Source organism: Myotis lucifugus, unplaced genomic scaffold (genome assembly GCF_000147115.1).
Source record: "Myotis lucifugus unplaced genomic scaffold, Myoluc2.0 scaffold_159, whole genome shotgun sequence".
NCBI lineage: Eukaryota > Metazoa > Chordata > Mammalia > Chiroptera > Vespertilionidae > Myotis > Myotis lucifugus.
Window position 1 is genome coordinate 2,749,542 of NW_005871207.1, and position 16,400 is coordinate 2,765,941.

Consider the following 16,400-nt stretch of genomic DNA (forward strand, 5'->3'; position numbering starts at 1 on the left):
CCGTCCCCTCTGCCGGCAGGCCGCTCCCACCGCCACCATTCCCATGTGCGGATGATGCTGGCCCCGCTTGCACCCGCTGACCACACGGAGCAATTGGGGCCGGCGCCATCAGCGGGTGCAAGCGGCAGCTGCTGCCCCGCTCACCCCTCAGGAGCAGGAGGAGGTGGAGAAGCCCTCAGGGGCAATCGGGGCCAGCAGCCGCCACTCGCACCCACTGACAGCATCAAGTGATCGGGGCTGGCACTAGGCGCCGACAGCGGGTGCAAGTGGGGCTAGTGCCGGCAGCAGGTGCGAGCGCCAGGCGGGGCGCGTCGTGCAGGAGCAAAGAATTTTCAGTAACCACCAGAGGCTCGCCCCGATGACAGCAACAGGCACCCTGCCTTTGTCTGGCACCCCCACTCATCTGCTCCACCATAATGCCGCGGCCAACGCTCACCACGTTTCACGCACGCCCCCTGGTGGTCAGTGCACATGATAGCAACCGGTTGTTTAGTTGTTCGGTTGTTCCGCAATTCGGTCTATTTACATATTAACCTTTTATTATATAGCCTTTTGTTATACAGATAGGCAGTGCTAGTCATTTAACTTTTTCTTTCTGTAAGGGAACTTCTCTCCTTAAAATTTAGGAATTTTATTCACTTATGTATAGAGATGTATCTTTTTCAATAATTCTGTCTGCCAGTTGATAAACTCATTCAAACTACAGATTAAACTATTAATTGCATATTTTGTCTGTTGTCTCCAATGTTATTTCCACTGGCTTTCTTTTTTTCTCATAGCTTCCATCTTTTGTATTTCTGCTTTGAGGAATTTCTTCCATGTCAATACTAGCTACTAACCGAGTCCTCAATAGTGACTATTTTTACATTCAGTTCATTTGCTGACTCTTTAAACTGAAAAATAATAATTTAGTAGCAGAAAGTCTTCTATGCTATAACTGAACCTCTGAAAGTGCTCATATTTCTTTTGTCAATTGTTGTCCATCTACTATAAAAGTTCTAGCTCACTGAAATTGCCTGCTGTTTTTAGGAATGCTTGTTTTCCTCTGCGGTTACTGGAGCCCTTGCCCAGGGACATTTTTTTTCTTCTGTTTGCCTATTCCTGACCCTATTCATCATTCCACTCCAAGACAAGCATTAAGCAATATAAGGTATAGCAGTCTCTCTTCAGATGGGCTTCCAAAATACTAACTGAGATGTGAAAGTTTATGGTTGAAGCAACTTGAGAAAGCTCCACTCATACGGGTTCTCTTCAGGCATAGCACAGGAGCATTCACAGCCAAGTATAGGAAGAAACATAAAAGCCACTCTAATTCCACAAAAATGAGAGGTCCCATGAATCATGACTGGCAAATATCTATTTGGGGAAGAACCATGGAGTTTTAATCCTCACATGGGCTTTTACATGGATGCCCCAGCTCCCACGCTACTATTTAGCTATCCAAGCTATTGCTTTATTTAGGATTGAACTAGGGAAAAATAGGTGATGAAGTTGTCAGGGATACCATTTACTTAGCAGTTATATTTTATAGAATTCTCCATCCTAGATTCTTAGCCTAGATAGGATCATGTTCCTTACTCTGACACAAAGAATGAGTACAGATTGACAATAAAGAAACTCAGGTGTCCTGTGATGATTTACTATGAAATTCATAAAAATTAAATATGTAGTTTTAATTTATCTGCCAATTAATCCAAATAATATTTCCCTTACTTGAGAAAAATTAAGTTATATTTAGAAACAGAGGTTCTAAAACATTAAAAGTCAGAAATAATCTTACCTAATTTGTGATGTATTTTGTTCTTTTGTGCCACTCCAAATCTTTTTACTCTTGAGTTATCTGCAAAATGCAAAAGATAATTTCATAAACAAGGGCACTAATTTCATGTTTAGCTAAAGTGTATTACTTGGTTAACTTCAGCATAAGTATTTTAACCCTTTGCGGTCCAATGTTATTTTTGGAATTCAAACAGTCTGGTCCAAATTAATTGAAGGGATTGAATGTTGAACTTTTTAATGTTCTCATTGCTCGACGTTGGACCTACTCCTAGCGCCTGGTCTGTCGAGTCAGCCTCAAGGTTGGACCGAAAAGGGTTAAATAAAATTTGACCTGAAAATGCATTTTATTACTCCTTCTGCTTTTCACTGTTAATAAAGACTAATGAAAGACAGTATAACATTTCTCTAGATTTTGGTACAATGAATATATCTAAAGAGCATAGGAGTTAAAAATAAAAAACAGGTTTTCTGTTGCTCGTGGACTTCAGTTGAAATAAGCCATTGGTGGATAAAAATGCAGGGTGTAATAATTAACGATTAATATGTTAATAAAGTAATCTATGATCTTTAAAGCTCGAAAATAGTACAACTATACTGAATTTAGCAGTGTGTCAGAGGCTTTCAACTTTGGTGTGGGAAATAGCATCTAAACATAGCTGCCACTAATTCTTTCTCTTCCTTTGCACAAATATTCTTTATGGAGAAATGGAGTCTAATTCCCTTCTCCTTGAATCTCTACTGGCCATAGTGACTTGCTTGACTAACAATGCAGCAGAAATGATATTCTGGGACTTCAAAGGCTAAGTCCTAAAAAGATATGCAGGTTCCACCTGAGCATCTTGATCTTCACTTTGGGGACAGAGAGCCACCATATATGAAGACTCACTATTCCAATACTGCCACACTATGAGAAAATCCATGCTAACCACATGGAAAGGTCATGTGGAGGAGAAGAGACATTGGGCCAGCTCCCAACTATTCTAGCTACCCTGGTTGGATGCCAAATAATGTAACTGAAGAAGCACCTTGGACTTCCTGCCCAGTTAAGCTTTCAAATTACTCCAGCCCAGAAGCTTGCATCTAACTACAAATGTATACAGAGCCTGAGTGATAATTGCCCAGCTAAGCCAAGGCAACCTACAGAACCATGAGAGATAAAAAACAATTTTTATCTGAAGCCACCAAGTTTTGGAGGGTTTTACTGCAATACGTATATAGAACACTTAATATCCATGAACCGGCTAAAATTTCTGATACAATTTTGTATGTAATATTCATTTCCTGAAAGGTAGATCTAAGCAGGCCTAAACTGTCAGTTGGACCTCCCCCACGGGCTCCCGGACTGGGAGAGGGCACAGGCCAGTCTGAGGGACCACCCCCCCCCCCTGAGTGCATGATTTTCGTGCACCGGGCCTTTAGTATACTATAAATGGGTTAACTGTATGGTATGTAAAGTATCCTATATAATAAAAGGTTAATATGCAAATCAACCGAACAGCAGAATGACTCATCGCTATGACACGCACTGACCACCAGCGGGCAGACGCTCAATGCAGGAGCTGCCCCCTGGTGGTCAGTGCACTCCCATAGGGGAGCACCGCTCAGTCAGAAGCCAGGTTCATGGCTGGCAAGTGCAGTGGCAGTGGTGGGAGCCTCTCCCGCCTCTGCAGCAGCACTAAGGACCCCTCAGAAGTCCCAGACTGCGAGAGGGCACAGGCCGGGCTGAGGGATCACCACCACCCCCCCCCCCACAGTGCACAAATGTCATGCACCGGGCCTCTAGTATCTCAATAAAGCTATTACCAAAAAGAAAAAAAATCCAAATTCCCATGCAATGCCCTCTGGAACAAGTAGAAAACCAGTCTCTGCTTGAAAGTTTCCCACAGGACTGGGTCTTGGAGGCAGCTGGTGGAGTCAGAGAAGGGACAAAGCAAGTAATAGGAACCAGGTTTCTCACTACCTGAGAAGGAGTTTATAAAAATGGACTCTGGTCAGATGTTCTGATATGAACTGATAATTACTAAATATAAGGACAGAAATAGATATAGATGTTTGTGTATATATACAGTGTAGATATACAGGTATGTGTGTATCTATTTTGTGTGTTAGTCTGCTAAAGGAGCCTAGAAGCAATGATATTCCAGTAAAATGAGCACAACAAGCACCCAGATCTGAGCTTCTATATGTCATCCTCCATTAAAAAGAAACTAGCTTTTTAGGAGAAATAACTGATTCCAGAGTTGAGACATGGGACCTAGAACATCCTATGCCAATAAGACAGTATTCAAAACATGATAGAAATATGACAAAAGGACATATGGAACAGTTGAAAGGATACCTACTAGCCAAATATGGCATAATTTAAGTACGAGAATAAACAATAAATGTCACAACCCACTAAATAAAATAGGAACCTAATAGTAATCTGTAATCCTATATAATAAAAGCCTAATATGCAAATTGACCAAATGACGGACTGAATGGTGGAACAACAAGCAGAACAACCGGTCGCTATGACACACACTGACCAGCAGGGAGCAGACGCTCAACGCAAGAGTTGCTCCCAGCCCGCAGGCCCTGATCACCCTGCTGGTTGCCTCACAGATTGGCTCTGATCACCAGCCAGAGCTAGGGACCCTATCCATGCACTAATTTCGTGCACCTGGCCTCTAGTAATATAAATAATGAATAAAAAAAATGGTGAAGGGGTAAAAGAACTATTTCTTATAGAATGCTAACAAACTAATTGAAAAGGAATTAGAGAAATAGAAAATAATTTGGTATCACTAATGGCTGATGGTTCAGGTGGGAATGTTAATAGATGCTAAGATTGGTGTGGAAGTTTGAGAAGAAACAAATTATTAAAACAGTATCAGAGCATCACTCCACAAAACACTTTTCAATTATGAAAGAAAATTTTTATCTTTAGAGTGGAGAAATCTGGCAATAACTTGAGTAGGTGATCAAGACTAATATCACCAGTAGGAGATGGAGCAACATTGTGAACCTTCTAACATCATGCGCAAAGAACAAGCATTATTTCTGTAGTATTCTGTCACATGTACATGGCTGGCAGCTGATCATAAGGAAACATCAAAGAGACCCAGGTTCAAGGTCATTCTAAAGAATGAAAAGCTTGGAGAAACCAAGATGGCGGCATAGGTAAACACCTGAAATTGCTGCCTCACACAACCACTTCAAAAATACAACTGAAAGACAAAACGGACATCATCCAGAACCACAGGAAGGCTGGCTGAGTGGAAATTCTACAACTAGAAGGAAAGAGAAAAGCACACTGAGACTCAGAGGAGGTGCGGAAGTAAAGTGCAGAGGTACGAAGGCGCATATGGAAAGGACTGGCAACTGAGGACGCGGCTGTCTTTTTGAATCGGGAGGGAGTCTCAAGCTCCTGACTGCTCTGAACTCCAGTTCCAGGCGAGTCTCTGGGGACCCAGACTCATATGGGGAAAAACTGGACTGTCTGGCATCGGGCAGAACTCAAGGTCGGCTTTCTCTCAGACGTGCTTGCAGCGATTACTTCGGGACACTGAGACCCGGGGCCTCTTAGGGCAGGACTGAGGATCAGCCATAGCTGTTTGCTTTGCCCTGTTGATTCCCTGAGACCCCGCCCCATCCAAGCTGTGCACGGAGGCTTTTGCATATGAAAGGCCTGGCCCTTTGCAATCTAAAATTACCTAGCAAACTGCAGCTGGGTCAGAGAGACCCAGAAAATCCAAAAGAAGGCCCAAGACCCCACAGCAGCTTGCATTGCATCATAGCTGGGCCTTATCTGGGCACCTCCAAATCCCAAACCAAGAAGAGGAATCTGCAGATCTCTCTGTAGCTCCTGCTGGGTAGCCTCAGGCAGAGGCTAGATTAGTACCTTCTTAGAGATCCAAGAGCCAGTGTACTCAGTGGTCAGAGTGGAACCATCCAGATTACAACTCCTCAGATCATAAGGGACACACTCAGGGGGCAGACTCAGTGAGCACCAAAGCCCCACTGAAGCAATCTTGCCCCATAAGGGTGTCTCCAGCACAGAAGTTCTCCCACCGTAAACACAGCTGATTCTCACAGCCAATTGGCCTGAAGGTCAATTCCTCCCAGTGTTACCTACAACAATCAAGGCTTAACTACAACATGACTGTGCACACAGCCCACAAAGGGGTGCACCAAGAGTGTCCACCTCAGGTAATTGGGAGGCTGAGCCACTGGGCCCTATAGGACACCTAGCACAGAAAGCCACTCTATCAACACAGGGAAGTAGCCAAAATTCGGAGACAAAGAAACAGGTCACAAATGACAGAAATGGAGGAAAGCAAACTGGATAGAGTTCAAAACCCCGGTTATAAGGTTTTTCAAGAATTTTCTAGAAACCGCCGTAAATTTAGTGAGACCCTCCATAAATCTAATGAGACCCTCGAGGATATAATAAAGGACCCACTAGAAATTAAGTATACACTGCCTGAAATAAAGAATATTATACAGAGATCCAACAGCAGACTAGAGGATAGCAAGAATCAAGTCAAAGATTTGATATACGAAAAATCAAAAAACGCCCAATCGGAAAAACAAAAAAAAAAAAAAGAATCCAAAAATATGAAGATAGTGTAAGGAGCCTCTGGGACAACTTCAAGCGTACCAACATCCAAATTATGGGGGTGCCAGAAAAAGAGAGAGAGCAAGATACTGAAAACCTATTTGAAGAAATAATGACAGAAAACTTCCCCCACCTGGTGAAAGAAATAGACTTACAAGTCCAAGAAGTGCAGAGAACCCCAAACAAAAGGAATCCAAAGAGGACCACACCAAGACACATCATAATTAAAATGCCAAGAGCAAAAGACAAAGAGAGAATTTTAAAAGCAGCAAGAGAAAAACAGTAAGTTACCTACAAGGGAGTACCCATACAATTGTCAGCTGATTTCTCAACAGAAACTATGCAGGCCAGAAGGGAGTGGCAAGAAATATTCAAAGTGATGAATACCAAGAACCTACAACCAAGATTACTTTATCCAGCAAAGCTATCATTCAGAAGTGAAGGCCAGATAAAGAGCTTCACAGATAAGAAAGAGCTAAAGGAGTTCATCACCACCAAACCAATTTTATATGAAATGCTGAAAGGTATCCTTTAAGAAGGGGAAGGGGAAGAGGAGGAGGAGGAGGAAGGAGGAGGAGGGAGGAGGAAGGAGGAGGAGGAGGAGTGAGGAGGAGGAAGGAGGAAGAAGGAGAGAATGGACAAAAATCATACACCAATGGGTGAGGACAGTGGGGGGGCGGGTAAGAGCAGAGGGTGGGGTGGGATCCGGGTGAAGGGGAGCTATGGGGGTAAAAAAGAGGAACAACTGTAATAATCTGAACAATAAAGATTCAGTTTTAAAAAAAGAGTAAGTATTTAAAACACATTTGCCATTGGTGCTAATTTAAATAAAAACACAGCACACCTATTTCCATATGTATGATGTCATAAAAAATTAAGACAGTAGAGAATAACTTACCTGAATTTTCCTGAACTTCCTCATCATCTACATCTGAATTATTCTTTCCAGACATTAAATAATTCTTGAGTCTGAAAGGTCCACTTAAGAAAAAAAAATGCAAACCATAAAGTCTGTGCTTTCATAATTCATATATCTAATAATCTATCTTAAAGGTAATTTTTCTCCTAAAACTGACAAAAGATTTCTTTCTTATAAAGCAATAGCAATATTATAGGTTATCAATATACTTACTTGCTGCATAAAACAAAGAATCTACAATTTAAATCTATAACTGACTGTCAAACATGATAAATTCTGAGTTTTATAGCCTTTAAAGTAACGCATGGACCAGAGTTATGAATTTAACTCTTATCAAATAACATTTTGATAAAAATAATTATAAGAAATAAAAGTAGACATAAATCAGCTTAATTTTTTAAAATACTACTACAAAAGAAGGAATTTAAAATATAGTCCAGAAATTATAAAAGATGATTTAGCTTATCTCAGTCCTAGATCCCTTTCCTCCTATTACAAACCTATTATAGGCCTTGCAGTCATAACCCACCAAATAGTAAAGAACTCTTAGCTATCCCTTAAATCTCAGAATCTGCTATAATTTATCATTCCTTCATTTTTAAAAAGGGTATATGACTTCAGATATTATAAGAATAGGTTAACTGGTTTGCTCCCTGAGTATACCATATTGAAGAATTTGTGGAATTCCTTTCAAGAGGCAGGGCCTAATTCTCTTCTCCTTGAATGTGGTCTAGACTTAGTGCCTTGTTTCTAATGAAGAGAATAAAGTGGAGATGACAGTGTGCAACTTCAGAGACATTAAAAGACACTCTGACCTTCACTGAAGTCATATTTTTTCTTAGATCACTTGCTTTGTGAGGAGCTAGCTGCCATATTGAATAGCCCTATGGAGAGGACCAAATTGCAAGAAACTGGGGCCTCCAGCTTACAGCCATACGGAGGAGCCACCTTGTAAGTAAATCCTCAGGTTCCAGTCAAGCCTTCAAAGGACTACACACCAGACAGATATCTTGAATACAATACCTCAGGAGAATTCTTGAGGAAGAACTAGCCAACTAAGCTGATCCCAGATTTCTGACCCACAGAAACTATGAAACAATAAATGTTTGCAAGCCACTATTAAGCTGAGGCAATTGGTTACACAGCAATGAATAACTAATATAATGAGTAAATCCTATGATCCTTAGAACATATGCATACCTTCCTTCCAAAACTAAAGTTTTAGGTTCTTCAAAATCAGAGTCAGACTCTGCTGGTGTCTTGCATGGATGTCCACTGCTCTGAGGTTTTAGATGAACATTTTTAGCGGTCATAACACTATCTTCATCTTTTGAGCTTCCTGCAACTCTATAAAAACGAAAAGTTTGTAATTATTTACATTCTTCATAAAAATATTTCTTCCAGAAACAACATACAGGTGGGTAGACAATATTGTTAACAATAACAGCTAAGCCTGTTCAGGTCCTAGGACTTACAATTAGCCCAGGAAGGACATTTGATTTAAGGACCTATCAAGAAAGTTCTAATTTGAAAAATTCTGATAAGAAAAATGGCACACACCTGGCCTAAGATGGAAATGAGGACACAGAAGACATTATCTACGGGCATTTTATGATGTATACAACAGTTAATCTATCACAGTGTTTTAGAAAATTTACCAACAACTGAAATTGTTTTCTTTGATACCCCTAGTCAGCCTATTTCTTGGTATATATAATGCTACAGGAAACCTCTTACTCAGGTACACAAGAAAACATATATAAAATGTCCACGGAAAAATTGTTTCTAATAGTGAAAAATTAGAAAACCTTATCAAGAGGCTAGAATCAGAATACATTTTCATATGCCCATATAAAATGATACTATAAATTCAACCAGCCACTTGTTTTTTTTAAGTCCCAAGAGCTAAGAATAATTTTTACATTTTGTAAAGGTTACATTTTAAATGGTTTTTTAAGTATTTACATAACAGCCTTGATTTTCTATCTGGCCCTTTAAGGAAAGTTTGCAAAGCTCCACTATAAAGGAATGAAAATAAATCATTTATCAACATGAATAATCTCAGAAGTATATAATGAACAGTGGAAGAAAGAAGATAGAGTAGGATATGTACAATCTGAAACCATTTTTACATAGTTTTAAAACAATATGGCATGCTATTTATATATACATGTACATGTAGGAAAAAATATAAAAACATCCATGATAGTGATATCTACCAAATTCAGTGTAGTGACTACCTCTAACAAGGGAAAGAAGAATGGGCTCAACAAAGGCACATGTGAGATTTCAACAGTCACTATAATGTTTTATTTCTTAAGTGAGATCATGGAGAATCAGGTGTTACTTTGTTTTGTATATATAAAATATTTCAGTTAAAGAAAGAAACTGACTGAGAAAGAAGATATGAGAATGGTGTGAACAAGTTAAATAGAATGTGTATGGGATTTCTTTTGGTACCATACGACATACACTAATATATTTTAGGGCACTCTATTATTTATTTCGGTATATCCACATCATCTTGCAGTTTCTTACACATAATATGTATTATTTGTTGAATGAATGAAAGAATGCTATATCATAAGCAAAAATGCATAAGAACAATATTTACAGGCCAAAAGTCTCTTCTAAAAATAAGGTGCCTTGAAAATTAAAACTATAAAAAAACCCAATACTTAATTCTCTACGTTGTTAGGACTGATGAGAATTCAATGAAAGCATCTAGCAAGTACTTGGTACATGATAAGCACTCAATATGTTAATTATTATCATCTTAGGAGGAGTATTATGATGTTTTCCTAATTATGAAAATCACATTAACTTCATTTAAAAGGAAGCAAATTATACTGTATACTTAAAAATGATTAAGATGATAAATGTTCTGTTATGTTTTTTATCACAATAAAAAAAGCAACTCTCAGGCAACAATAATACTTACCTTATTTATCACTCATCTCCCCTGTGCCAAATATTAAATGCCATTTAAATATGAGCAAATAAATTCAGAGCACTACTTTGCCTGGGGCGTCACCCAGCTATGGCAGAGCCTGGCTACCGTTTCTGTCAGGCTGCAGAGCCCTTTATGCTAAACTGCTTTTCTATAAATGATCAGACAACATAGACAAACTATTAAATGCTGAACAACAAAAATAACTATCTTTAATAATAACAGACATTACCCAGAATGATCAGCATCTTTCTTTTTAGCCATGTCTGCCTCATCACATTCCAAATATTCATTCGGGGAAGATCCAGAAATTTCATTATGGTCAATAATTCTTCTCGAATCTTTTGCATTTAAAGTCTTCTGTGTTTTTGAGCGGCCTGTAGTTTTCTTCCGTCCTTTGAATGGAACAGTTTTTCCCCCAATATTCTTAGATGATTGATTTGTTTTTTTAGCAGATTTTCGCCCACTGTTGTCATGTACTGGCAATTCATTCCTTACTGAAGTACTGCTATAAAAAAGACCTGAAAGAATCAATGATAACTTAAAGTTAACATACTATTTATCCAGATGATCTGGCTCACTGAAATATTAACATTAATTATATTTACATATAAACACACACACACCAATCCCATTGCCTACATTTGTTTTCAAATTAAATTCATAAACTATACTTCTCTTCCATTTCTTGATACATGCATGAAACTCTAAATTTATCACAAGCTTCCAAAACCACCCTCTCTGGCCTGCCTAATACTCTTCTAGCTATCCTTATGTTCCTGGTATTCCCCAAGGTTCCAGCTTCATCTTCTCACTCTACGTACATTCTTTGAGGCACCTATGTATCTATAACTTTAATTACTATCTAAATGCTATTATCTTCTAGCATGTACCTGCCCCTTTGGTTTTGGTTCCTGTCTTAATGAAAAGTAAAACTATCTACCCAGCTACCTGAAGCAGAAATCCAAGTCATCCAAGACTCCTGCCCCTATCCACAATCAATCCCTAAACCCTCTCCATTCTCCTTTTGTAATGCCTCTCAAATCTGCTTCTTTTATGCTCTTCTGCCTGTCAATAACAGGGACCCTCATCATTTCTTTTTTTTTAAATATACTTTTATTGATTTCAGAGAGGGAGAGAGAAACATCAATGAGTTCTCCAAAGGAGTAACAGTAATATTTAACATTTTAATACTAACTATATGCAATTTAATCCTTATAACAACTTAAGGAGATAGAAGTACTGTCAATCGTAGGTTATAGAGTTAGCAACTGAGCAAAGTAATCTACTCAAAGTAGAGGAATCATAATTTGAACTCAAGATAACTCCAAAATCTAAGGAAGGCTTCAACAGAATAAATATTTCTTACTATTAATCAAAGATCCCAACAATTCAAAAATTCATAGCAATAAGACCTCATAGATGTAGGGCCATATTTGTACTAGTCTCTCACTATTGATCTAAATGTGCCACCATTGATAGTATCTGTATATGTAAATGTTACCTTGTCATCTACCAATCTTTACATAACCACTTCCTTTAAAATAAAGTTTTTTACAAAACAAAAAATGTTTCATGCTGTACAGAAAAGATTTGGCATAGGAGGCTCAAGAATCTTTATAGAAATGCCTGCTTGCAAAGAAAGCCCTTGCTAACATGTCAGAACTTGAATTTCAAAAGAGTTCCCATCATTTCCTAACTGATAAGTGTGGTTTAGTATGCCTAAAATGCTTGTGCAAAACATACAACTTGTGCAAAATATCTGTTTTCCTTCAGGGAGCCTGGAATTTTAATAGTTGCTAGCAGAGGATACCTAGGTGACCACCCCCAGAAAACCTTGTGCACTCAACTCTAATTCCCTTCCCAATTTCTAGTGAATATTTCACACATCTATCATCACTCATTGCTGGAGGAATTAAGTGCCTCCTGACTAGGAGAAGACTCTTGGAAAGTCTAACTGGATTTCCTTCAGACTTTGCCCATGCACTTTTTCTCTGCTGATTTTGCTTTCTATCCTTTCCCTGTAAAGAAACGTCAAAATTCCATTATTGCCTCTCTCACTTCACTTCTACCTAATAACCTTGCTTACCATTTTACTGAGAAAACAAACATGATCAGAAGCGTACATCTTCCCACCATCAATGCTACCAACCTACTTCCATCTCTCCCCAATACTCTACTTTTCCTCTTTTACATGACACATTGTCCTGGCTCCTGTCTAGGAATAATCCTTGTACTGTGCACTAGATAACATCTGCACCTTGCTTACTCAAGGACTGTGATCCTGTATTTATCCTCTACCTTCCTACAAGGTAATCTTATCTTTTAAAGTATATTTTTATTGATTTTAGAGAGGGTAAGGAAGAGAGAGACAGAAACATCAATTATGAGGGAGAATCATTGATCGGCTGCCTCCTGCAGGCCCCCTACTGGAGATGGAGCCCACAACCCGCACATGTGCCCTGACAGGGAATCAAACCATGACCTTCCGATTTATAGGGGGATGCTCAACCGCTGATCCACATTGGGCAGGCCCTACAAGGTCATCTTAAATAAGTAGATAAGCTGATGTAATATCTTCAATATTAAAAAAAAAAAAAAAAGAATCTTTCCTTAACTCTACATCTGTTATGACCCCTTATCTTTCCTTCCTCACCTCCTATTCTCTCTTGGACTCCACTCCAACCAGGCTTTTGATCTCATCATTCCACAAAAACTATTTTTATATAGGTGACCAACAACATCCATGTTGCCAAAACCATACTGTTGATTCTTAGCTCTCATCTAATGCAAACTACCAGCAGTATTTAAAACAGTCATCACTCATTCCTTAAAATGACTTCTGTTACCCTAAGTTCTCATTTTCCTTTAATCTCACTAATTGTTCCTTTTCAGTATCATTTGACAGATCTTCCTATCCCTTCCTGACTCCTAATACTGAAGTCTCCCAGGACTCAATCCTTGGCTTTCTTTCTTCACTAAGTACAATACATTACTAAGTGATTTCAAGCAGTTTCAAAGTTTTAAGTATCACCTATATATTGATAACTTCCTAATTATATGTCTTCCCAGATCTTTCCACCTAACTTAAAACTCATTTATCAGGCTATCTCCTCAATATATCTGCTTTGATTTCAAATTAATATAATATAACCTGAAATCCTGATATCCTTCCCAAATCTGCTTCTTCACACCTTTTCTCATCTCAGTTCATAACAGAGCCCTATTCTTCTACTTGTTCAGGAAAAAAACAAAAAACAAAAACCTAAGTCATCCTAGACTCTTTCTAACTCTAATCCTTCAGTAGTTCCTGTGAGTTACCTTCTAAAATATGAATCCAGCCCAGCCGGCATGGCTCAGCGGCTGAGCGTCGATTTATGAACCAGGAAGTCACTATTCAATGCCCAGTCAGGGCACATGCCCAGGTTATAGGCTCGATCCCCAGTGTGGAGCATGCAGGAAGCAGCCGATCAATGATTCTCTCTCATCATTGATCTTTCTCTCTCTTTCTCGCTCCCTCCCTCCTTCCCTCCCTCCCTCTCCTTTTCTATCTAAAATCAATAAAAATATATTAAAAAAATAAAAATATGAATTCAACTTTTTCATTTCTTCCCTCCAACAATTTAACTAGGGTCCATGCTTCCATTTTTGACCCAGCCCTAGTTTGCTCTGTACATAGCAATAAGACTAATCATGTTAAAAGAGAAGTCAATCAAGTCACTTTACCATTTAAATCCTCTAGTAGCATCCTAATACACTTCATCTAAACTTTATCATTGCCTGCCTCTCTGAATTCATCTCCCCTGGCTTACTCTTCTTTAGCCATGCTGGCCTTCTTGACCTTCCTCAAACATGCCAAGCATGCTCCATTAGCACCTATACAGATACTATTCCCTTGGTGTAGAATGCTTCACAAAGTTATTTATATGACTCCCTCCTTCACTTTTTTCACATATGTGCTCTGAAAGATCATGAGAGATTCTCATCATGACCTTCTATAAAACAGTATTATGCTCTATTCTCTTATCCACCCCCACCCTGCCATCTATTTCCCATCTCTACCCTTTATCTTCCTTTTTTTTATTATCTCATAACTTCATGAATTACATATCTATATTGTTGGTCTTCTCCCACTAGAATGTAAGTCCACAGAAAGCTAGATTTTGCTTTTTGTTTTGTTTTTCCATAGACGTATCCCTACATCTAGAATATTGTACATGATAGAGCCTCAGTGAATATTTTTATAATTAGCTGATGTAATATTTCTATTGATGACCCAATTTCTTTGTCAATAGATTTTCTCTGGAGAATGAAAGTATATATAAATCAACATAAAGCCTCTTAAGGAATGATTTTTGGGGCACTCCTAATAAACAATTTAAATAAAAATACTTACTTTGGTCTGATTTTACCATCCACCAATCAGATGGACGCCTGGAAATTCTTTGACTTCTTGTGACAGTCAAAGTCACTTCTTCAAGTACAAGACTGTTCTTCCTGGATCCATTTGAAAAATTTTCTTTTTCACATTCCCTATTTTTCCCCTGATTTGCTGTATGAGGAACATTGGTGCTACTTTTCTTACTTCCTAAATTAAAGAAAACCATATAAACAATTCATAATCTACACTTTGGTGGTTTTAGAAAGCGGCAACAGATTTTTAAAAAAACCTCTCAATTATACACATTTCTTAAATGTACCCTGTGGGCTTTTCTTCATTTCTATATTTTTAAAGTTACATGTTCTCAATAAGATCTCTAACTTTCAGTCAGTTAAATGCAAACTTTTTACATTGCTTGATAACTAACACATACTCCTGAACCAAAAAAAGTAAGTATATTCTGAAAAGGAAAAGGAAAAGATATGGTTCCTTCCCAACTACTTACCAATGTACCAAGTAAAAAAAAGATGACTACTACTTTCTGTTTTGAAATAATTCATGATTTCTGTCAATCTAGTTTTTCGGAAGAAGAGGTTTAAAGTGAATTTTCAATAAAGAGATCTTTCACATACAAAAGAAAGATTGTGAACAGAATTTAAAAAGAGAAAACAGGATGAAAAGAAACAATGAATATGGCAGGCTAACTAGATAATTGACAAGATTTGGCATCAATAGTAATTTCATTTTATTACTAAGGCAAATAAGTAAGAAAATGATCTAACAGAAGGGATAGATAAATTCTAGCTTTATTTTTGTTACTGACAAACAGGAAGAAAGGGAAATCAGGGAAATACAGGATAATTTAATATAAATATTGCAGCTGAGATGGGCAAACCACTAAAATGGGTTTAAAAATGGAAAATTTCATTTTTTCGGGAATATGTTTAAAACATTAGATGTTAATAAACAAAATGAACATTTTTCTTGCATAAAATAAATGAAGAAAACAGCATATGTATTAAGCATCTGAGACAAAGATTACTATGGAGCCCAAAGAAGGAATTAAAATCCTATCAAATAAGAAAAATACATAAGAGTAAGTAAAATGCATAAAGGTATGTAAAATAAATAGAGAAGGCATTACACAGAATCACACAGTTATTAAACTATCTTTCTATACTAATAAAAGGGTAATATGCTCATTAGACCAGACGTCCTTCCGGACAAAGCCACAGTGGCGGGGATGAGGCAGAGGTGGTTAGGGGCGATCAAGCTTGCAGGGGAGAGCAGTTAGGGGCAATCAGGCCAGCAGGGGAGAGCAGGCAGGCAGGCAGAGTGGTTAGGGGTGAGCAGGCAGGCTGGCAGGTGAGCAGTTAGGAGCAGCGGTCCTGGATTTGTGACAGGATGTCCGAGGGTCCCAGATGGAGAGGATGCAGGGCAGACTGAGGGAGAGTCTTAGTTCTATCTAATAATAGACAAACATGGTAATTAACCATACCTCCGCTACGCTTCCCATTGGCTAATCAGCAGGATATGCAAATTAACTGCCAACAAAGATGGCGGCCGGCAGCCACGCAGCTGAAGCAAACATGAGGCTTGCTTGCTCCAGTGATGGAGGAAGCCAAGGTTTCCACCTGCCGCGGCCCAGCTCTGAGCTCCAGAAGCAACAATGTTGCAATTATAGAAGCTAAACAAACCCCAGATACCAGCTTTCAGCCAGCTACGGCCTCAGAGCTAGAGCCAGGCTCAGAGCTGGAGCCAGCTCTCAGCT

At 38.7% G+C, this 16,400-nt stretch overlaps 1 protein-coding gene across 8 annotated transcripts in view; it reads right to left on the reverse strand.

Moving 5' to 3' along the window:
• CENPC (centromere protein C) overlaps positions 1-16,400 on the reverse strand; it is a 58,137-nt gene that overhangs the window by 20,091 nt on the left and 21,646 nt on the right. For 6 of the 8 annotated variants that reach the window (XM_023759633.1, XM_014461709.2, XM_023759631.1 and 3 more), the window contains 5 exons: positions 14,645-14,836; positions 10,481-10,769; positions 8,499-8,645; positions 7,278-7,360; positions 1,781-1,840 (listed from right to left, as the gene is read on the reverse strand). In XM_023759633.1, the coding sequence (XP_023615401.1) occupies positions 1,781-1,840; positions 7,278-7,360; positions 8,499-8,645; positions 10,481-10,769; positions 14,645-14,836 (771 nt within the window). The remainder of the gene's footprint in view (positions 1-1,780; positions 1,841-7,277; positions 7,361-8,498; positions 8,646-10,480; positions 10,770-14,644; positions 14,837-16,400) is intronic. The other 2 variants (XM_023759632.1, XM_023759630.1) reach the window with 2 other exon arrangements.